Source organism: Macrobrachium rosenbergii, chromosome 18 (assembly GCF_040412425.1).
Source record: "Macrobrachium rosenbergii isolate ZJJX-2024 chromosome 18, ASM4041242v1, whole genome shotgun sequence".
In the NCBI taxonomy this organism is placed as follows: domain Eukaryota; kingdom Metazoa; phylum Arthropoda; class Malacostraca; order Decapoda; family Palaemonidae; genus Macrobrachium; species Macrobrachium rosenbergii.
Window position 1 is genome coordinate 7,406,858 of NC_089758.1, and position 24,876 is coordinate 7,431,733.

Sequence of the window (24,876 nt, forward strand, 5' to 3'; positions counted from 1 at the left end):
CTTGAGTGTAATTAGAAAAAGGTACTACAACTACTTACATTATCATCTTATACCTTTTGGTATTTATGTTACAGTATTTCCCTCTACAGTATTTAGACTTTTGGAGATAATTCTCATTAGAAAAATGCTATCACCCAATGCATTAATTGTAAATTGTGATGGACTAGACTACTTAATTTCTTATGTTTACTGTATCAATACAGTACTGTGGTTTTGCTATACTGTATTTATTATATTCATGTTATTTTCATATAATTTTAGCACTACTTCAGACCCCTGCGTTAAATATCAGACATAACAACTCACACAACATCATAATTCATTCCAAGACCAGCAACTTGAAAAAGACCTATATACCTTATAAACCCCAGTAAACAACCCATTATGCCACACACACATATTTACAATAAATGACAAGAAAAAACAAAAGATAATTACATGTATGTAGCATTTTTCTGTACTGATGGGTGTAACTGATGTACTCAATGGGCTGGCTAAGAGAACAAGCTATTGTGGTGACAATTTTTTCAACATTTATTTTGGTAGGATTTATTGCAGCCACCTTATTTTCCAACAAAAGGGCATTATGCTTATCAGCAATAGCACTAAGAACTTTTTTCTAAGCTAAGGCATTAATTCAATGCATATAAGACACTGCAAATACTGTAACAAACATACAAGTACAAGTCTGAATTGGCTGCAAGGAACTGACACTGCCACAAGGCTGAATGCAGGATCTACAATGTTTTGTACAACAATAATATTCATTATATTTTGAAGCTTTTAAATGGTTTTATTCTGTGGGCACAATATATTAACATGTAAGCAGTGCGTCACCTACTTACGGCGACATCAGCTTATGGCAGATTCGCTCTTATGGCGTTGTTTCAGGTCTGTTAACGGCATTTTACAGTACCGTAACTTGATGTTGCATCAAGTTATGGCACCATAAGCGCCTTTAACGGCAAGAATAGGCATCAAGTTAAGGCAGCAAACAGCAAGTTATGGCGCCTTAAGCACCGATAACAGCGAAACACCGACCTGTAGTAAAAATCAACTTACAGCACGGCGCTGGAATGGAACCCCCGATGTAAGCCGAGGACCTACGTATATTATTTTGAATATTTTAATGTTTGTTTTTATGTGATTTGGCACCTTTCTACTGATTATTGTAGTTTTTATTGCTGATGACTGAACACTAGTACTGCACATAACTACAAAGTATGTATAGTTAAATGTCATGCAAATTGGATAGTATTTCTAATATGTTTAAGTTCGTAAATAATTTCATTCTGTAAATCTCATCAGTACAGTATTTTTATATACATTTTAATATTTTCTATGTTACCTGGCACTTTTTTGTATCAATTTCTGCCATTTTAGACCCCTCCCACTCCAAAGAGAATTCTTGGCTACACCCTTGGCCAGCTTCCTTGATCACATCCCATAGTTTCACAGCTAATATGCAGTTCTTGACTTCGAACCCCAATTTACCAATGAACTTAAAACTAAACACCTTAGAAGGAAAAATGACACATGTTCTTCTTTCCTCCATATCTGGTCATTTTTCTTGTGGCAGTTATCAAGAGACCCTACTCAGCCAATGGAAGATTTACAAAACAATTACTGGAAGGAAGCACTAATTAAATTGGAACATAAAAAACAAATGTTTAACACCAACCTCTTATCCCCCCCCCTTCTTTTTAAATACTTCATACTATTTATTTAGATTCAGATTATTCTAGCTTCTTAATATTTTGCATACAATATAAAATATCATGCACAACTACATACAGTATACGTTTCATCAAGAATGGTCAATTTTCATAAAAATGAAAAACAGCTAAATCATCATCAAAACATTAAATGTAAGTATTAAATCTTGTATCCCTTAACCTGACTATGGTGGGATGAAGATTAATATAATCTAAATACCAATGCCATCTAACCTCATGCCTGTTTGAGAATTTTGAGTGTTGCATGCAAAAATTACAGACACTTCCATATAAGAGAAAACAAGAGTAGGAACTACTCCTACGGAAGGGTTTAATGCATGTGCCTATGGTTTCCCCAAGTCAACACTGGTTGACTGCATCACTTCATGTGTGACTGAAACAGCTGCAAAAGGACAAGGGAGTTAAGAGTTGGCCCTTTTAGCCAAAAGTCTTGGATTTGTATGAAAATTAGTTTTGAATTAGTTCTAGATTGTAAGTTCTTTCTGTTCATTACAAACCCATTACTTTCTCGCTGGTCTAAACAGTAACTTAGGAGGGAAAAAGCCAAGTTGCTGTTACCCTCAATTACTGAAAAATATGGGAGATACAGTGGAGCAACTGGGGAGTGAAAATGTCAAGCTCTATGCTTCACACTTCACATGGATCATGAATTTGGCATAGCCTGAATGTAACAATCAATACTTGTAGGCCAGAGGTAACTCAAGGATTTGCATAATCTCTTACCTTTACTATAAGGTGTAGGTGTTTTTGACCCTAGAGATGCTATTGCTAGTAGGATGCCATGAAGGACAATTGATAAGAATGATAATTTCCTTAGATACCAATTACAAACTGAGGCAGATATGAAGTGGACATCTCAATTTTAAAAAGAAGGAAAATTGAGTGTGCTATACATAGTCAACAAATGGTAAACATGCAGTTTAGGCTATGTATACTTATCGTCTAAAACTGGCCTATATAGGCTATGGGGAGACATATCAATTCTAGCCTTGGCCTAGGCTAGTACAAACAAAAGATAATATCTCAGCCTTAGCAGTAGCTGGCACTTGAGATTGAAGACTGATGAATCTTCATGTTCAGTGTTCTTGGTGACTAAGATTGAGTAATGGAAACTGTTGGCTTCCATAGTTTCTTTAACTTCCCATGGTTTACAATAGCTTAAATTCTTTTGGATATATTAAGGCCCAAGTATCTACTCCTAACATGGTACTTCATATAACTAGTTTCCTTATATAACTCACTCCCTTCTAGAACTGGTTCCCTTTTACAAAAGAGATAAATTTCATTAACAATGCAAAACAAGGGGAGCTACATTCCTTTCACCTCCTGAAAACATGAACATCAAGAACCTTCTAATAATAAATGCACATCTATTTACATAAACACTACCATAGATACCACCAACCTCAAGAGGGAACCTCACCTCTTGATAAAATAAAAACCAATTCTTTTTTATTCTATACAGGATGTTACTGATGTTATTATCATAAATATTAATGAGGGATTTCCATCATTACACATGATCTCACTTAGCTGTTCAGGGCATGAAACATGTATGACTCCTGTGAGTATAATTTGAGTGCTATTAGCTGCATGAAAAGTGAGGAACCTGTCTCTAGAAAGGGGAAGCAGTAACTTTCTTTCAAGGGTTTAATGATGCACCACCACCATGAAAATATCTAAGAAAATTGGGGAGGGAAGATCAACAGCACATAACCCACTGACTGAATAGGTGTGAGAGAAGACTCGTTCAAGACAGTTAAAATACACCTAGTACACTATTTTAATAATTAGTACGGTGGCTCTTCAACTTAACAGACCTCAACTTTAGCAGATTTTATTACTTAGTGGACTCACCAAAGCCAGCTAAAAATAACACAATTATTGTTTACTTAGTGGAAAGGCCAGTAAGTATGACCTATTGTCATGAGTGGATAATCCGTTACATATGCTAAGGGTATCAGGCAGAGAACAAACAAATATAAGCACATGACCAAGGTATTCCTGTTTGAGCTTGTGAAAATGGATGGTTAGTGAATGAATGAACACACACATGACCAACACTTCCATGGGTGCACCTGTAAGGGTGGATGGTAAATGAACAACGAACACACACGACCAACGCTTTCCTGGGTGCACCTGTAAGGGTGGATGGTAAATGAACGAATGAATACACATGTGACCAACACTTTCCTGGGTATGCCTATGCAGGTGGATGATGAACAAATGCACACATGCACACGATAATGCTTTCCTCTTTGTCCCTGTGAGGGTGGAAGGTGAACAAATGCATGCAAATGTATGACTAAACATTTCCTGTTTGACCCTGTGAGCATGGGTCCTTTGTTTCCAGGTTAAGGGACACAGCATGCCTGCTGTTTGCATGCTATAGTCGGTCATTCAGCGTCAGTTGTCTGCTAAGTTAAGAAATTGCGCTGTTATTTATACGATCTTTTTTGTGTTTGTTTTTGCAGAGAGAGCATGTACAGTTGTTCTTTGTCTTGTGAAAATGTCTTACTAAAATGTAAAATTTAATGACACAATTTTATGTGCTTACAGCAGAGTACACTGGCAAATTTGTATAAATTTTTTTTTAATATGAGAGCTTTAATCTTTGTTCTTTTCACAGTCGCAACCCGAGAAATGCTGAGATAACTGGTTAAATAAAGTGTAGTTACAAGTAATCACAGTTTCAGCACTGCAAATCATTTCTAATAATTATTTCTCTCTCTCTCTCTCTCTTGTGCATTATTTTTACTGATGTAAGGTCCTTAAAGCAGTACAGCACTTTCTTGTTCGCAATAAAATACAGTAATGTAGTCTTACACATTTAAGTATGTATGCAAGTGTACAGGGTATATGCACGTGTAAGCATCATGTTAGGATGAGCTATACACTCATACACTCAGATGTGTTTGCCTGCCTTTCGCATGTTATCTCTCTCTCTCTTATTTATACATAATTTGGGGTCATTATTAAAAAAAAACATTCTTGTTATTATTAAAAAGAAAAGCTGTACATGTTTTTTTATAATGTATGAGATTTTTATACAGCATTTTACATACACACACACATATCTTATAAGTATAAGTAAGTACTGTACAGTTGTGGACATGTATACGTATTTAGAAGCAATTAATTTTGCAGATGTATCACTGCATTGGAATTACAGTCTGAACTCTTAAATCCAGCACTTCGTGGTCCGGAAACTCCCACGATCCAGGACATTTTTTAATCAACCCCCATTAGTTCTTGAGCAGCTACAAGGGTGGCACCACAAGTTTCAGTTTTTAGACTGTTCGGATTTCAGAGCTGAAGCTTGCTCCCTAAATACACAGGCACAGTTTATTTCCAACGAAAACATTCTGTGAAACTCCAAAATATACAGCATACAAAAGAACCGTAATTTGTGTATATACTCGTGTATCATCCGATCTCGTTTATCATGTGATCATTAAAACTTCGTCCAAAAAAATTATTCCATCATATACATCAAGTATAGTGTGAGAAGTATTTTCAGTACATTTCACTAGCCTAGGCTTTCCATGCCTGTCTCAGTTTTGGTATATACTGTTGATATTGTATTTTTGAGTTACCTTTTAGCTAAGAAATAGGCCTACAAGCAAAAGTTCATTAGGTTAAATGCAAATCTTCAAACATTAAGTCAGGCTTCCAAACCTTGTGACTTGTTTAAGAATTCATTACTATTTCTTGTAATTAACAACCAATTACTATTGAGTGCAAAAGACACCGGCACAAACAACAGCAAGTACTGACATAAACTATATAATCGAGAAACAGCTGTTTGGCCAATGCCAATTACCGTAACTAACACACATTAATTAAGGATTGCGTTACAGTTGTCAACTTGTTCAAGGCTGCATTTTTAAACCCAGCTTTGATAATTTACAAAAAAAAAAAATCTCCAAGATGCATTTCATTTAGTAACTAAAGACTGTGATGATGTTGGTAAAATGCAATCAGCTGATGATTTTAAGAATGTACACATTATCAGAATGCAAATGGTGCCTGAATGCCATATTCATACACTTTAACACAATAGTAATACAACAATTATGCATGAAATATAATTACATGCATTATGTAAAACAAGTTTTGTCAAATGACCATTCCTAATACTGTAAAACTATTATTTGAATTTTGCAAATGGATATCTTTCGGTGTAAAACCTAACCGGGATCAATAGTCTGTCTGTCTGTTGGTCACACACGCACACACACACACAAAGGTTTAAAAAAACAAAAGCAGCAGATTTTTAGGTTTCTGCTGAAAAAGAAAACCAGAAAAGTTTAAATTGATGGAAAACACTGAAAGACTCCAGGAAATCAGAACTCGATAGTGCCCCTTTAAAGTGATTTAAGCACTGACAAATAAAAGGTGTAAGCATTTCTGGGGAGATACTTATGGAGCACGCCAGAATTTTAATAAGGAGCTAAACCTAAGGAATGACAGTGATTATTCTTATGCTTTGTTCTACTTTTGATAACACAGCAATATGTATGTAGAATGAGCTGGCAAGACTGTTTACATACGGGTTTTTAGGGTGATATATATCATCCGGGATTTTCTGTGGTCCATCAGTGGCCTGGTCCCAAGGGAATCGGTTTAAAGAGGTTGGACTGTATAAGTGATTCAGTATTTTAAATAACATGATAATTATACTAGTTAGGATAGGCTGTAAAGTACTGTACAGTATATGCAATTACGCTACACTATAAGTTATGCGAGCTGGCCCCATGGTACCCAATCGTTACTTAGCAGAAAGGGCAGACCACTGTTAAGTTGAGGTGCTGCTGTATTAAACTTATACAACATTTTAAAACTAATTTTTATGGCAACCAGCAAAGACAGTTATTACTAAACACCCAAAAGCTAAGTAGATGTCAGTAGCTAATTAGCTACAGAACTGAAACCACTGAAACCAAAAACAAGTATGCACACACAAAATGATAAATGGTAATGAAATTTACAAAAATATGAAAAATGGGAAGAGAGAAATGAGCGATGAGGTGAAAAAGGCAATCCTTCACAAAATCCTATATCTCGGGAGGATACATGAATTGAAGCAGCTAACCACCACAGAATGGGGGCCACAGGTACATGTGCTAATGTTCTAGTAGAAGCAATTCCTCATTCCCCTCATTTCTTCTATGGAAGTGTCTGGGATTTTCACTTGCAATGCATAAAAGGCTAATGTAAAAAAAATAGGTTTTAATGAGCAAACGAAGAGGATAGCTCTCCTTTTTATTTAAAGCAGACAAACAAACAAATACAGCCTCTCCATATATCCAAGCGGAAAATAAATTCTCTCAATATATCCAAGAACACAATGCACAAACACATCAAAATATCCAAGAACACAATGTACAAGAACAAAGCTTGGTATATTAAAAAAAAAAAGAGCAGAAAAAATGTCAATATAGTTCTAACATATGATCTTAAAAGATAATTATAAAATCTAAAAACAAATTATGTAGATATAGGTAATAGGTTGTAATGATCCTCAATGCCTTAAAATCAGCATTACTATAAGAACACCAAATGGTGTTTCAAAAAATAAAACACTACAACTATCAAACAAGCATGCCCAATATAGCAAGCAGACACAGAACAATGCAAATGTAAAATTGAAGTAAAAATGCAAAAAAATCAAAATACCTGATACTGCCTAGCCTGTGTAAGTTGAGTTGAGGCCTGCGACACATGCACTTGAGCCGATTCTACATTTGCCTCAATCGAGTCAATAACTTCTCCTTGTTCGTGCACCATGGTAGCTAAATCCTTGAAAATCTGGTTCACATCCATAATATCAGACTGGAAAAACAAATCAACTTCAGTAGTTCCTTTCCTCTCTATTAATCCTGAAGCTTGAGCACATTGTGCAGTATATACTGATACATATAATGATTTTCTAGGTAATCAATTCACTGTCAAATTCATAGTCACCAAGTTAAGTCATTTCATTAAATAATTTATAATGATAATCATAAGTGTTAAAGGTCAGGCATGCCAGTCTTATATTCTTTATTCCAAGTGAATTATATAATTCTACCTAAAAGATAAACACTTTTTAAATATCCTTCAGTGCTGTATATTTGAACTTGTCCTTCAGTGCTGTCTAGTTGAATTTGCTGTTTTCAACAATAAACAGTTACCTCTAACTGTCGAATTTGCCTCTCTCTCTCTTGTAGGTCTTGAAGCTCCTGCTCCTGTTCCATCTGAATCTGCATCTGTGACTGCGTTGAAGGAGCTTTGTTTTCATCCAGATCAAGGAGGGCACCTCCCTGCCCAGGGCCATCTAGAAAAAGAGGACAAACAGCACTAGTATATAAAAACTGAACTGATACATTTTCACCCAAAGGTTTCAATAAACATAGAATACACTACAGCTTCCTTAGTACAAAAAAACTTGAGGTATTTAACCCATAACAAGGTCAATCATTCGTGGTATGCTTTAAAACACCCTAAAATACTTTATATCCAATAGACATTTTATGAATTTTTCCATACATAAATATGCACTTGAGTCATGTACCTGGATATATAAAGAATTTACATGCATAAATCTCTGAAAAACGAAAATGTAAGCCACAAAATTTCAGAACGAGAATACTGGCAAAAGTGATCCTTTGCAAGCACACAAAAACAGTAGAGTATTAAACTTCTTTGAAACATTTCTTCAGTCCCTGCCTGTGCTTATTAATGTGTACGATTCCTTTCCTCTCTCCAAATTTATTATGTTCTAATCCTTGTCGCTGCAGAACAAACCCTTGATCCTATGGTCAAAATACTTAACTATGGTGACAATAACAGCTCTCTAAAGGCAAGCCTATAATTTTGTTCTAAATTAAACAAAACATTATAGCAATAAACACTGAAGAAACTGGAGGTTAAGTATCCATAGGAAGAGAGCAAAAGGAAGGATTATGAGTATGGGGAAGAAAGGAAGGCAGCTCAGGGTCGAAGGAATGCAGAAGGAAACTTTGTTACTAACTCTTATAAGGCATTCAGAAGGAGGCAACTCTTTATGGGATCTTTAACCAGTAAATACACATGTTCAGTCTCAGTATACTGTATAGGACACATAAATAACTGGATATCTATATACAGTACCAAAACAAGGACAAGCAGATTTATTTCATCACAAGCTACTCATTCACAGTCTTGAATGTCTCCAGACACATTTTTTTTTTTTAACTTACAGACAAAAGCAACAGAGATGCATACATTCCTTTCACCAAATGGTAGACGGTAACTATGCTTCTCATTGTACACGGTAACTATGCTTCTCATTGTCCCCATGTCTGTGGTACAGTATTGTCAACACAACTAAGGGAATCTCCCAAACATTTTTGCTCAGCAGCTTGGAAAGTCTTCTATTGTCAAGTTTGTTTACTTTTCATTCCTATGATCATCATTCCTCTTTACTTTGTTTCCACCCTGTTTTGAAATGTTATTACACCCTTCATTACTTACAGTTTTTGTCTGCTGGCTTCCGTAAGTACCATCGGCTTATATTTAGCAATGAATATGTGAATTTTGCCAATTTTCTTAACTGTGCATATTAAGATAGTTTAAGTACGTCTGTACAATTTCTTCTATTAATTTTTTTTATACTTTATTCTGTATTTTCAGTTTTAAACAATTGCATTAACAGATACCTGGTGCTAAGACTGAAATGAATTAACCTGAGTTTGCTATGCACTATTTCATGGTGTTAGGTACCTGACTCTGCTAACTTTTTGTATATTTTCATATCACTATTTACTGCACTAATGCCATACATCAGTAGTCATATTTAGCCTTACTGTCTATACAGTACCTACAGTTGTTGCGACTACTCTGACTGCCATTTCCTTTGTATCTGTAGTGCTGACAGCTCCAGCTATGCCTCCTACATTTGGCCTGTCCACCTGCTGTGCCTGCTGTGTAGGTCATTGCTACATCACCTTTTCTAACCTGCTCCTGCTACATCTCACTACTAACTACTCATGGTACATCTTCTATACTAACTGCTCATGGTACATCTTCTATACTAAATGCTCATGGTACATCTGCTATGGTGTAGATTCTAGATGTGACTGTTGACATTTCTGCACCACCTCCCACAGTTGCTGTTGCTACTGCTAAGTTCTCAGGTGTAACACCTCTTCAGTCAATTTTACTATGGATTTCCTGTTATAGCCACCCAAACTAAAAGATCACACTAATATATCATACTGATTCCTAGCTCCAGCCACTAAAATTTGCCTTCTCTGGAGAGCCTAATTCAGTAGTAGCCTGGGAAGAGGTTTAAGCTCTCCCAAAATGAAGTATTTAGGAGGGGTCTCCCAAGATCATGATGGTTGAAGAGGTATTCAATCAGGCCATCCTAGACATTCTTCCTCTGGTCAGGACTGCTCATTATTCTTGTCAACTGATTGCCATCATAGCCACATTTCCAACAGGTCAGATGATGCCATGAAGTCAGACTCCTCCATGATTACAACTAAGTCTCCTACACTGCCCATGGCAAAACAAAGGTTTTGACCTGCAGCTTGTTGCATTACAGGGCACGATTTAGCAAACAGACCTAAGTGAGGCTCCCTTTCTTCCTCAATCGTCTATGATCTCCTTGGCTCCTAACCCTATTCAGGTGGTCAAGAGGCTCCCAGCCAGCCACCCCCAAGATGCCCTTGCTTTTTAAAACTCCTGAAAATTTCAGGTCTGCATCTGCTATGGTTACTCTCACTTCCTGTAAGCAGGCCTGCTTTGACCTGTCCAAAGTCGTTGTCCTTCTCCAAGGTCATCAACCTGCAATGGTCACGACATCAAAAGAGACAAGCTTCATCTGCACAGATGAGGATACCAGACATTTCAGTTGATATTAGTAATAAGTTGCTCCACAATGAGGAAAGATGATTCTCATGGGGCTATGACTGTCCAATGGATACTCAGAACACCTCCAACCTACCTGACCACACACCGAAGTCCAACCTCTTAAACCCAGCACTCCTTGGTTCAGCAACTCCTATGATCCGGGACTTTTTTGAATTAGCTCCCATTGGCTCTTGAGTGGCTATGAGGGCAGCGCCACACATCGTTTCAGTTTTTGGATTTTTTTAGAATTTGGAACTGAAGCTTGCTCCCTAAATACACAAACAGTTTATGTCCAACAAAAACATTCAGTGAACCTCAAAAATATACAGCATACAAAAGAACCGTAATTTGTGTATATTCTTGTGTATCATCCGATCTCGTTTATCATGCGATCATTAAAATTTCGTCCAAAAGCAACCTTGTTGTGTATTACCAATGATCTGGAGGACCTACTCTGCTTTCCCCAGTATAAGCCATCCACTACCATTTGAAGAGAAAGATGAATCAGAGAACTAATGACTCCTGACTTTTATCAATGGGCTAGAGGCAGCACAATTCCAAGAACATGTACCCTTCTGGTAGAGACAGGTCACCTCCAATCCTAGCCAAGTTGTCAACAGACAAGGCTAGTCAGACAACAATGACTGTTCATGAAATCAGGGCCCTCTCTACTTACCCTTTACAAGAAATATCAAGATTTCCTCCATTTTAATGCACAAGAGGATGGGATTGACTCTTTGGGACTGTTAATTGTAGTGGGACAAGTATAACCATCAGCAGGATATGCATTGCAGTCCTCTTCCTCTTTTTAACCATTACCCTTCTACATTTCCAATTCATCCACAAGGAATTTAGTCGTCCAGGGTTTGGGGCTTCTAAATCTCACCTGAATGGTTAGTTGATAAAAACTTACCGTACTCCAGGGATCTCCACAACTCAAGTGCCCCATTAAAATTACCTGAGCCTTGGTTCCTGACTCATACAGTCAAAACAGCTGTTAGATCTACCAGACCCTTATAAGAACTCTGGACCTCTCAACTTCTCAACCTTCTCCTAAATTATAATTTAGACTGAATATGATACAGTGATCTAATTTTTCTAGCATAAAATTTTTTTAATATAAATCTACTAATCATGTGTGGAGTGCCTACTTCCCATCCTCTTGTTCTTGCAGTATCACCACCACTTTATACCTACAATGTGGAGGACTTTACTATCTACTAACGGGTCAAAGAAGTGCATGTAAGAATAGTTTCTCTAGTTCTTCTGCTTCTTCTGTCTACTACACATAAGAAAATGTGTCTGGAAACAACCAAACCAACCAATGAGGCTTAATATGAATGATGGTTTTGTAAAAAAAAAAAAAGTTTTACAGTATTCTAAAAAGATTTACTTTCAGTATCCCATCATGACCAACATGAATGTGTATTTACAAACTGATAAAATGAAAATGTTGCCAATAAGAATTTCATTTCTATGTTTTTGAAAACATGTCCCTGTCAGTACTTTAACTGATGGTAGGATTAAAGCACAGCATTTTTCTAGACACACACCTAACAAAATAAAATAAAATATCATATATGAAAAAAAGCAATGACATTAATAGCTTACCAAAGAAATGTGCATCTGAGTCAGCCCGTGCTTTCTTGAGAGCTTCCTTTTCTTTTGATGCTGCCTGTCTCTGAGCAGCTTGGAAGTCATTAAGAGCCTGCAACAAACAATTGTGCCAAAGCCATTAAGAGCCTGTAACAAACAATAGTGCCTATGTGATAATCCATAATGATACAACAGCTATCTTAGATGTGCATCTTTATCAATTCTGAAAACGATGAAATCCTAAATACTGCAACATATAAAACTTAATACCATGATATATACTGTACAATTTAAAAAATAGGTTGGTAATCACAAAAATATCTTTAAGACAGCAAATATCTAGAAAAATGACATTTTTGTGATAAAAAATAGTTTTATATATACTTACCCAGTAATTACTCAGCTAAGAGTTTCTACTCGATGGCAGCTTAAAGTTTGAAAATTCGCAGTAGCGCTACTCTTTTGTTTATGTAGGTGGCTAACCCCACCCACTTTTGGGGTAAGAGAAGAGCAACTCAACCAAGAGCTCAATTTGTTTATGCCCAAAAAGTCCATGTGAAGACAGGAGGGTGGGCTCCATCCATAATTACTGGGTAAGTATATATAAAACTTTATCATAAAAATGTAATTTTTATATAAGTAACTTACCCAGTAATTATTTAGGTGAATCCATATTGACAGGCCGTGGGATTCATGGACATAATATACCCCAAAACATTAATAAGGTTAATGAATTTTTGAACAATAAAAATGGTCTAGCATTGATACAATGTTTGTTGTTCCTTACCTGGTGAGAGAGCTGCTGCATGTAGATACTGCCTCTGGTTGGCGCTCATCTCAACCTTGTAGCAGAGTGGCGGTATAGCCAGGATTGCCTCTACTGAAGTGGGTACTTCGCAGTGAAGGAGTAGTCCGACTGCTGACGAAGTATTAACATAACCTTTCGTGACGAAGGACATTTCTGAGTGCCAACAAAGCAAACAATATTGTCCCTGCCCAGGGTGCAGTACAATAACATAACAACTAGAAAAAATAAATACTGTCACCTACACCTTACAAATAAAAAATAAATATCCACCACCCAACACTAAAAAACTGGTGGGCACTCCTGGTACATAGTACCACTCCGGCTCCCCTAGGACTCAACACCCTGAGTCAAGGTGAAGAGATAAAATAAAAGAAGGAATACTCCTTACATTTCCTCACCAAACACTACGTCAGCCACAGACAAAGATCTTAATGTACTGCATTTTTTGTGGACTGTTTCTACGTCTTTCTAGTAATGCATTACGAACACTGACCTACATTTCCAGATGCAGACTGCAGAATTGAAGAAAGGAAAAGATTATGTTTAAAAGCTATCGACGTAGCGACTGCCCTCACATAATGGGCTCTTACCTTTAAGACAGTTAAGTCATCCTCATTAATAAAAGAACGAGAATGTATTCTTAGACAACGGCCTTGACAGATTCTTCACTGGGCACTGTAAGTTACTTACCGGACCTCTGATCTTTTCTGTCTGCTGAATGATATCTAATAGCCCTTACAGGGCACATAACTCTCTCTTCCTCTTCTGTCCATAAGAGGTCTGATAAACTTTTAATAATAAAAGAACAAGGCCAGGGTTGTGCTGGATTCTCATTCTTTGCAAGAAAACTCAAGAGGAGGGAACACTGCATCCTTTGGGAAAAACCAATCCTTTTATCCATCGCATGGATTTCGCTAACCCTGTTAGCCATAGCTAGGGCCACCAAAAACAATGTCTTTTTAGTAAGGTCCCTCAGTGATGAAGAATGCATGGGCTTGAAATGCGGACTCGCAAGCCATTTGAGGACTAGGTCCAGGTTCCACGGAAAAGTCTCTTCTCTCTTACTCTTTGTCGTGCTGAACAACTTAATCAGGTCAGGAGGTCCTCGTTTGCTGATATGTCTATACCTCTGTGCCTAAATACGGAGCTAAGCCTAGATCTATACTCTCTTATAGTTGAGGAAGAGAGGCCTCTGAAAGATCTAAAGTATAGCAGGAAGTCTGCTACTTAAGCTAAAGTGGAGATGTTGCGTCTTTTACACCAGAGTATAAAGATCGCCTACTTAGCTTGGTAGACTCTGTCAGCAGACTTATGTTTACATCTAGCGATAGCTTCTGCTGCAGCTCTAGAAAAGCCCTTCGCTCAGATAAGTCTGCTGATGGTCGAAATCCTGTCACGGTCAGAGTGGGTATGCCCTGATGGAACCTCCTGAAGTGTGGTTGTCTAAGCAGACTTGGAATGGCTGGCAGGAGTCCTGGGAAGTCTACAAGGAGCCTGATCAGCTCCAGGAACCACTCCTTCTGTGGCCAAAGAGGAGCTACTAGAGTCATCCTGGCTATCTGGTGGGACTGAAATTTCAAGAGCACCTGGCTTATCATCCCAAATGGAGAAAAGGCATACAGATCCAGATTGGACCAGTTCTGCAACATTGCATCTGTTTCCCAAGCTAAGGGGTCTGGAAATGGGGAGCAGAACAGACGAAGATGGTGGTTTCTGGACACTGTGAATAAGTCCAGTGTGGGCTCCCCCCACAGCTTCCAAAGAAAAACAAACCCGTCGGTCCAGAGTCCACTCCCTGGGGAGGATTTGCTTGTGGCGACTTAGCTCTTCTGCTATCACATTGCACTTCCCTTGAATGAATCGAGTTATTAACTGGGTTTAGTTTTGGTCTGCCAAAAGTAGCAGATCCTTGCCCGTCTCGTAGAGGGAGAAGGAGTGGGTCCCTCCTTGAAGCCTGATATATGACAACGCTGTGGTGTTGTCCATATAGATCGCCACCTTGTTGCTAACTTTCTCTGCAAAGTATTACAATCCTAGATAGATCGCTTTCAACTCCTTCAAGTTGATATACAGGTTTCTCTCCTGTTGGGACCACACCCCTGAAACTTCTTTGTCCCCCAGGAGAACTCCCAACCCTAGTCGGGGTTCACAACGAAGAGAGACTTCCCCTCTGACAACCTGTCTGTGGAGCTCCACCACCACAGGTTTTCCTTGATCTCCTCTGTTATCAGAAACACACACGAGTCCTGATCTATTTTGTGATCCCAACTGACCCTGGGGAAATATTTAAGATGTCTCATATGCAATCTTCCCAACTTCACAAATTGCTCCATGGATGCTAGAGAGCCTAGCAGACTCATTCAATGAGCAGCTGAACAGGTTTGGAGCGAAGGAAAAGACTGGCTTTCGTTAGGCAGTCTTCTATTCTTCCGGGGGATGGAAAAGCCCGAAAAGTCTGAGTATCTATCCTCACCCCCAAAATAAAGAATCTGTTGAGAAGGAGTCAGTTGGGATTTTTGCAGGTTCAGTAATAACCTCAGATCTTACATCAACAGTAGAGTCTCTTGAAGGTCCTTCATGCATCTCTCTTTTGTGGGAAAGCGTATCAGCCAGTCGTCCTGGTAGAGAGATATCTCGACTCCTAGCAAGTGGAGCCACTTGGTCATCGGGGCGAGCACTCAAGTAAAAACTTGTGGGGCTGTTGACAGTCCAAAACACAAAGCCTGAAACTGAAAAACCTGGTTCCCGCAGAAAAATCTCAGGTACTTCCTTGACTCTTGATGTACAGGAACATGGATGCACTCGTCCCTCATGCCGAGAGAGATCATCCAGTCCCCTTGACGAATGGAAGCAAGGACGGATTGGGTTGTTTCCATTTGGAACTGTTTTCTTAATGACGAAGTTCAAGGCACTCACGTCTAGGACTGGCCTCCATCCTCCTGTGGCCTTGGGAACCACTAACAACTGGTTGTAGAACCCTTTGGACTTGGCATCTTCCACTACCTCTATAGCTCCCTTCTTGAGGAGGGAAAAGACTACTTTTGATAGGGCAGAAAACTTCTCCGATCCTATGGAGTAGGCCTTTAATTTGATGGGAGTGCTGGTCAATGGAGGCTTCTACTTGAAGGGTATGCAATACCCCTCCCTCAATACTTGAACTGCCCACTGCTCTGTCCCTTTCTCCTTCCACCTTTCCCAGAAAAGGCTGAGTCTGGCCCCTACGGGCACATGAAGGACTGGGTCCTCACTTCCAAGTGGTAGGTTTAGAGGAGGATCTTTTGGTCACTTGTGAGGCAAAGCGAACTGTACCTCGCGTTCTAGATTGAGACCTTTGTCGGCTCTCAAGTCGGGCACCTCGAAAGGGCTGAGACTGAAGGTGAGAGGAGGACTTGGAGGTAGTGGTGGCCCAATCCCTAGGACATCTAGCTGACTGGGCATGTAGATCCTGCATTGACTTCTCATGCAGGTGGGAGGCAATTTTTTCAACTGCTGCTTGAGGAAACATATGAAGACCATCAAGGGGCGAGAAAAGAGGCAACGACTTGTGTGAAGATGTGACGTCCTTGGAAGTAAAAGAGAATCACAGTTCTCTTTTCTTAAGGATCCCCATGGCATACAATGAGGCCACCTCTAGTGAACCGTCCCTGAAGGCTTAACCAAGTACGAAGCATGCTTAGAAGACAGACAATAGTCCAGGCATCACTGATTGTTGTTCCGACTGGGAAAAGCACTCTGGACTGTCCTGCACACTGCACGACGGCTGGGGGCTACTGGAGGGGTCTCTATGCCTTTTGCTGGGTAGCAGAGGGGACTGATCCCTGAATGTCGAACATCTTTTCAGGAGCGCAACTCGTCTGAGAAACGCCACTGGTGTCCCTTACTCAGACTCAAGTCTCCGGACCTCAAAGAAAGATGACGAACACCTGCGACGCCTTTCCAGTGGCTGTCTTTGTCACAACCTGGGACATAACAGGTGCGACTGAGGGGGGCAACTACCTGTGGGCAGACCCCACTGACCTCCCTTAGGCATCCAGTATGCCTCTTCCTGGGGTTGGGGAGTATGGCAGTGAACTTTGCCTAGGAGAGTCGGTGAGACAGGCAGCCACCAACTTGCACCAAGAGGGAAGATCTCAACCAAAGAATTCAAATTCAGCTGCAAATCTTAATACTGTGATCTTAAGCCGGCAGAAACAAATTGAGCTCTTGGTCGAGTTGTTCCTCTCTTACCCTGAAAGTGGGCGGGGTTAGTCACCTACATAAACAAAAGAGTAGAGCTACCAAGAATTTTCAAAATTCAAGCTGCTGCCGAGTAGAAACTCTTAGCTAAGTAATTACTGGGTAAGTTACTTATATAAAAAATGTATCTAAAGAGAAACAGTTGCATTTAGCTTTGCAGTATAATTTTTTTCTCATTTATAAAAAAATTAAGCTGCTTTCCAAATACATTTGCATGCTATTTTTCTTGTATTCAATTATCTTTTATATATTCAACTAAAAAACCTTCTTGTAAATAAACTAATGTCACTCATGATATTCATCTTTTTGTTTAATCTATTAAGTTCCATTTACTTTAAACTAAAAGAGATCTCAATCACACCTGTGTAAATTCTCTCGTAAGCCGCTCTGTCTGCATATGCCACGTTCGACTATCTTGGCCATGAGGTACAGATAAAGATTTAAATTGACGTAATTCTACAGTTGTATCCTTCGCTAATCCATTAGTATAATGCTGTACTTGATGTCTGTAAAGGCAAGGAATTCAGTGATGAACTGTAAGCCCCAGGAAATTAAAATGTGCAGATAGAAATAGAAATATATTACTGAGTTTACAGTCATAAATCAAGGCACCAAACCTACTAAAACTTGCATCAATACTTTATAAGTAGTAAAACTATAAAAATGAAGATTAATGTTACCACCCTGCAGACAGACGCTTTCTGTTAACTGCACAACATATGCTATGTTCTAATTGTAAAATTAACCTAAACTAGCCCATTATTTCAAGATTCAGTTGTACAACATTACTCAATCAGCTAATGTTAACAGAATGTGAATACAGAAATTCCTCCACATATGCAAGGCACAACATACATAAAGTCAGAGATCCATAAGATTGCAAAAAATAGTAAAAAACTGGATTTGTATAAAATTAAATTACAAGGGAAAAAGGCAAATGAGACAAGCCATTTACAATGGCAAGGCAACACACAACTCCCCTACTTGTCCTTTGAATGAATTTTTCATTTTGCTTTTGCTGATAACTTGAAAGAGCATTTATATAACATGTTAAGCCTTATCATAGTATTTTATGTTACATTAAAACTTTTTATAAAAAATTAACAATTGCTTAGATGAGAGTGCAAACACTACGTCAATGTCTTGATGTTCTTCCATAGTTAACAGAACATGTACTTTCACCATGCTTATTCATCACTACAGTACAATTTCATTTCTTTTGTAACAATTATCAAATTTATACCGTATATCTTTTAAGATACAGCCTGATATAGAATTTTACATATTCAAACTTGACATTTATCAACAAATATTGTGATGTTTAATATAACCTAGACTAACTCTGTAATGCTTAGAATTCTGGACTTCAACTGTCCACAAGGTAAATGACAAACTCTTGGTTTTTTCAGCAAAACAGAAGCTGCATATTACTTGAGTATATACACTATATTTTATGATGAGAAAGCGGACAGTGTTACTCGCTTAACTATCAATTCATTTCTAAGCCTAGATCTACGAAATCTCCCTCACCCTTGCCATCCTCTTCATCTGCTGATCATACTATGTGAGCTTGGATGCTGACCATGTCTGTTTGTCTCTCTCTATGCTTACATTCACTAGTATCTTTATACGAACTCATATTTAATTATCCTTTATAAAAATGCAATACATGTTCAATTTTATGTCTAATTATGTTAAGGGGTTTCTTTAGATCAATAAGAAGGTAATGACAGATACTATGTATTAAAATGAGAAAGCTGAAAGATTAAGACAAGTGGAATCTTAAATATATTTACCAGTTACAGAAACATCAATTATTTTTTAAGTACATTCCATATCCAATTTAACTGTAATATCATTGGACTTAGTAAGCATTTTAGATGTTTAAGTATACTCCTCTATTATCAATTATTAGTATAAATAAACATTGTGCTTTTATAATAAAAAAAAATGAATAATTTATAGGAATTTAATCAAAACTGCACAATATTTCAGACAACTTTATCAAATTAAATACATTATAGGCACTGCCAGACTACCAGTAATTATTACCCTTTAACTACCATCCATAACTATACAGACTTAGACAAATACACTTGAGTATATCTGCCATTTATTTATTATACCAAGCTTGTATAAACATCTACTGCCAAATGTGCTCTTTGCTGTGTTTTTTTATATGTAATTCCTTGTATGAAGTTTAAGGTGTCTGAAAGTGGCTTCGAAGGCTTTTTTGACAAATGTAAATTCTGAGTATATGCAAAGTTCAGGAACCTAACCCTTCCATACATTTTACTTAATCTTTATGTACATACTACATAGTACAGTACAGTATTCCAAAAATCCTAAAATCTCTCCATTAAGACTACAATAATGCCTTCTCTAACTATGACAAAAACCATACTACTGTCTGTAAACTTTCCTTCATAACATTTAAGTCATAAAAGAGTGGAAGCTACAAACACTAGACTGCCTCTTATCTCAAGTTAATAAATCTGTACTGTAACATTAACCCTTAAACGCCGAGCCTCTATTTACAAAAAACGTCTCCCGATGCCGCAGCGTTCGGGAGTTAGCACAAGCGGAAAAAAGTTTTTTCAAAAAATCACAGCACGCTTAGTTTTAAGATTAAGAGTTCATTTTGGCTCCTTTTTGTCATTGCCTGAAGTTTAGTATGCAACCATCAGAAATGAAAAAATATCATTATCATATATAAATATTGAAATATATGACAGCAAAAAAAAATTTTCAAATATAATTTTATACAAATCGCACTGTGAGCAAAACGGTTAAAGCTAACGGGTTATATTTTTTTTCTTTGTATTGTACACTAAATTGCGATGATTTTGGTATATAACAAATTGTAAAACGATCAAAGCAACACAGAGAAAATATTATCACAAAATGATGCATGAATTAATAACGCCAGCGGACGTAAAAATGTTTTTAAAAATTCACTATAAATCGAAATATTGTGCTAGAGACTTCCCGTTTGTTGAAAAATGAAGCTAATTGATTGAATATTACTAGAATGTAAGTGTTTTAGCTTACAATTGCAGTTTTCGACCATTTCGGTCGAGTTAAAGTTGACCGAAAGTCGAATTTTTTCTATTTATCGTGATTTATATGAAAATATTTCAAAACTGATAAAAGCTACAACCATGAGTTATTTTCTGTTGTATTCTACATGAAATTGCGCACATTTTCATATATAAAATTTTATGTAACGACTAATATAAAACGGTGCAAACAATACGACAACGTGATGAAAGAATTTCTGAGATGTTCGGCGAGTTACAGCGCAGACGTAAGGAAAATGTTTTTCAAAAAATTCACCATAAATCGAAATATTAGCTAGAGACTTCCAATTTATTGCAAAATGAAGGTAAATGATTGAATATTACTAGAATGTAAGAGTTTTAGCTATAATTGCGTTTTTCGACCATTTCGGTAGAGTTAAAGTTGACCGAAGGTTGAAATTTTGGCAGTTATCGTGATTTATGTGAAAATATTTCAAAACTGATAAAAGCTACAACCATGAGCTATTTTCTGTTGTATTCTACATGAAATTGCGCATATTTTCATATATAAAAGTTTATGTAACGACTAATGTAAAACGAAGCAAACATTACGACAACGTGATGAAAGAATTTCTGAGATGTTCGCCAAGTTACCAAGCAGACATAAGGAAAAAGTTTTTTCAGAAATTCACCATAAATCGAAATATTGTGCTAGAGACTTCCAGTTTGTTGCAAAATGAAGGTACATGATTGAATATTACTAGAATGTACGAGTTTTAGCTTATAATTGCGTTTTTTACCATTTCGGTCGAGTTAAAGTTGACGAAGGTTGAAATTTTGGCAGTTATCGTGATTTATATGAAAATATTTCAAAACTGATAAAAGCTACAACCATGAGTTATTTTCTGTTGTATTCTACATGAAACTGCGCACATTTCCATATATAAAACTTTATGTAATGACTAATATAAAACGGTGCAAACATTACGACAACGTGACGAAAGAATTTCTGGCGGACGTATGAAAAAGTTTTTTCAAAAATTCACCATAAATCGAAATATTGTGCTAGAGACTTCCAATTGGTTGCAAAATGAAGGTAAATGATTGAATATTACTAGAAAGTAAGAGTTTTAGCTTACAATTGCGTTTTTTGACCATTTCGGTCGAGTCAAAGTTGACCGAAGGTTGAAATTCTGGCAGTTATCGTGGTTTATATGAAAATATTTTCAAACTGATAAAAGCTACAACCATGGGTTGTATGTTGCTGTATTTTACATGAAATTGCACACATTTTCATATATAAAACTTTATGTAACGGCTAATATAAAACAGTGCAAAACTTACGACAAAATGACGAAAGAATTTCTGAAATTTTCGGCCGAGTTACCGCGCGGGTGTAAGGAAAAAGTTTTTTTCAAAAATTCACCATAAATCGAAATATTGTGCTAGAGACTTCCAATTTGTTGCAAAATGAAGGTAAATGATTGAATATTACTAGAATGTAAGAGTTTTAGCTTACAATTGCGTTTTCAACCATTTCGGTTGAGTCAAAGTTGACGAAGGTTGAAATTTTTTGTAGTCGACGTACAGTCGCCCACTGCACCCAACAGACAATTTTAGTCGACGTATGATACGTCCAGTTGGCATTTAAGGGTTAAGTATGAATGGCTACTGATTATGCACAACAAAATGAAACTCACTACAAAACAGTCAATAACAACTGGCTGAAAAAGTAAAAAAAAAACACCTAAAGAGGGAAATGAACATCTGGATGACAATATTACTTAGAAAAAAAATAAATAAATTGAAAGGAAAAGATAAATGATAGAAAAGGTGAAATATTTGCATTTAAAAAAAACTAGATGAAATGAAGGAAGCACAATATATTGCTGAATACTAGAAAACCACAAAACAACAACAGCCTAAGATAAAACTAAAGATGGACAGTTATGGATTGAACCGCCTACCCTTAAAGCCCAGTAGCTATGTTCAAGTTTCATATCTTGTCTCTGTTTTTCAAAATTTACAGTTCCTTCCCTTCAGAAAACATCTATGGCTTCTATCCCTAAGTTGGTGGCATGAACTGTAGTAATATAAAAGTATGTACAGTATACTTACAACTGGGCTCGTAATTGTTGATTATCTTGGTCTGTTCCAAGTTGATTGACTAACTGTTGCATAGATTTAACTGAAAATAAATAATATCTTAATAAGGAGTATAATTATACCTTTCTCTTACGAACTGTATGATCCCAAAAAGGGCAAATCACCTAAATGAAAAAATTCTTCATCTACAAGAAAAGACATGAAGCTATGTATTTAAAAGAAACACATGGAAACAAATACTTAATTTAGTATTTACTTTTTAAATACTTTCCTCTCCATTATATAGCTTTTACTTCCACGCCAGCAGGAGTTTGAAAATTTGCAAAACAAAAATGAGAACACTTGGTTTTCTATGAATATCCATTTTCTATCCATCTACAGTACTTCTGCCTCCCCCTTCCAGAGGACCAACAGGTACAAACACTCATAGCCAGTCAGTCTACTTCTGTCCACTTTGAATGTGGGGAGGCAGTGAGGACAAACTGTATATTGAAGAGGTAAGTATTTAAAAAATAAACACTAAATTAAGTACAGTATGTATATTTTTTAAGTGAACCTTACCTCTCCATTATATAGCTGATATCCATACTTGAAAAAGGAAGTGGGCAAAGTGGATATCAGCCAACCCTTTAAAGGCTACTCAGTAACAAAATATTATATACAAAACAAAGTGTTGGTTTACCTAGTGAATTCAATCCCTCGGCTATTACTGCCGCCTTAGGGGGATTGTCACTGGTACAAGAACCTAATCATAAAGACACCTGAAGTTTCTTTGGAAGGTGACCCTTCAACAGAAGGAGGGGTAGGGTTACTGTGATAAAACCCTGCAGAGCCAACAATGGACAACTAACCGGTACCTACCTGTACAAGGAGGTACACTCCCTATACTCAACATTAATTCTATCCAAGATTCCCAAAAACCACAACTAGGTCTACAAAACAGTGGCAGAAAAAGGCTACTGATCGATTCAGGACATAATATTCCCTGCACAAACCAGAGGAGCTAATGCTCTGCAATAATTGTATTGAATCTCTGCACTTCAAAGATAAATCATAGCAAAGTCAGAATTACCAGGCCACTGAGTCACTTTAGTAACTTATCCAAGGATAAGTTCTTTTCAGGTTTAAAAGCTGTACCCACTGCTCCCATGTCAAGTGGCTTAACCTTCCATTAACGATACAAATGAGCTTGAGAGTCCTTAACCAAAGACCTAATAAAATGGATATTACATTGACACCCATTGAAAGCTCTGGCTTCCATACACTACCAATATATTCTTTACATCAACTTTAATATCTTTAGTGCAATTCATGCAAAATTTTAAAGTCCTTATTGAAAAGTTTGACCTTGACCCCATAAAGGGGTCAAACTCCTCAGGTTCTAGTGACTCCAAGCTGGGTAAAGAGATTGTCGTAGGTAGGGACCTGGCCCTAAACCCATTCTTAGCTCAAAATAAGACAAAAAGAAAAGAATTGCCTTGTCTTAGCAATGCCTACTTTAACTGACAAAGCTTGTAGCTCCCTCACTCTCTTAGTTGTAGCTAAGGCTACTGTGAAGGGTTTCCACAGAAACCCCTTTACAAGGAGCTTGCTCCAAAATTTCGACAAGGGGCAACAAGAACTGCATACATATTCCACGGTAAAATGAGTACCTAAGACCTGGGAAACTCCACCTTGAAGCCTTGAAAGACCTCTACATGCCTCTGTCCTTGGACAAGCCTAAGAGCCGAAGCAACATGGCTCTCTAGTTTGAGAAAAAACAGAAACCTTATTATGTTGTTTATAGAGGTACAGGTGCTGGAAAAATCCCTTAATGTGGCACCAGAACCTATCCTCCACGCTGCATCTGCAGCCTGCGGGGTTGTGATGGAACCTTTCCTCTCTTGGGTGCCTCAGGAGAGTCTTCCTGATAGGCAGAAGTAAGGGCATATCTATCCACCACTGAATGAAACTGGAAACCCAGCCTTCCTTGGCCACCTGGGATAACCAACACCAAGAGACAACTTACAGTCATTAATTCATTGATGACTCCCTGAATCATAGCAAAAGGATGAAAGGCATAAAATAATCCAGACCTGACCAGGCAACAGCCTGATATCCACTGCCCAAGCTAGAGGATCTTTCACCGGTGAACAATAAATTGGCAAACAAGATTCCACTTGGTCTCAAATAGGTCAGTCAAAAGGGATCCCCGCAGCCCACTACCAGCTGCAAACTTCTGGATGTCGAGCCCATTCTGTTGCTGTTACTTGATCTCAGTGGGTGAGTACACCCGCTAAAATTTTTCATAAAGAATAATTGCCTACAACAAGGTAATAAATCAAAACTGAGATTACATGTGCTAATTTGACCAAAAAACTAATGAATAAAAGGTAGAACACTTAGAAAAGGTAGTGTTTGCTCCCCTAACGAACAAAATTATTAATATCGTCTCTAATAGGGTTTAATCTGCCCTTATATGGTGTAGAAGTTTGTCAAACCCATTATCCTTAAA

At 37.5% G+C, this 24,876-nt stretch overlaps 1 protein-coding gene across 6 annotated transcripts in view; it reads right to left on the bottom strand.

Moving 5' to 3' along the window:
- The window catches only part of LOC136848076 (syntaxin-7-like), a 46,327-nt gene that overhangs the window by 9,815 nt on the left and 11,636 nt on the right, over positions 1 to 24,876 (bottom strand). For all 6 annotated transcript variants that reach the window (XM_067120252.1, XM_067120250.1, XM_067120247.1 and 3 more), the window contains exons 3-7: positions 22,395 to 22,464; positions 17,618 to 17,762; positions 12,228 to 12,324; positions 7,913 to 8,055; positions 7,416 to 7,571 (exon numbers count right to left, since the gene is read on the bottom strand). In XM_067120252.1, the coding sequence (XP_066976353.1) occupies positions 7,416 to 7,571; positions 7,913 to 8,055; positions 12,228 to 12,324; positions 17,618 to 17,762; positions 22,395 to 22,464 (611 nt within the window). The remainder of the gene's footprint in view (positions 1 to 7,415; positions 7,572 to 7,912; positions 8,056 to 12,227; positions 12,325 to 17,617; positions 17,763 to 22,394; positions 22,465 to 24,876) is intronic.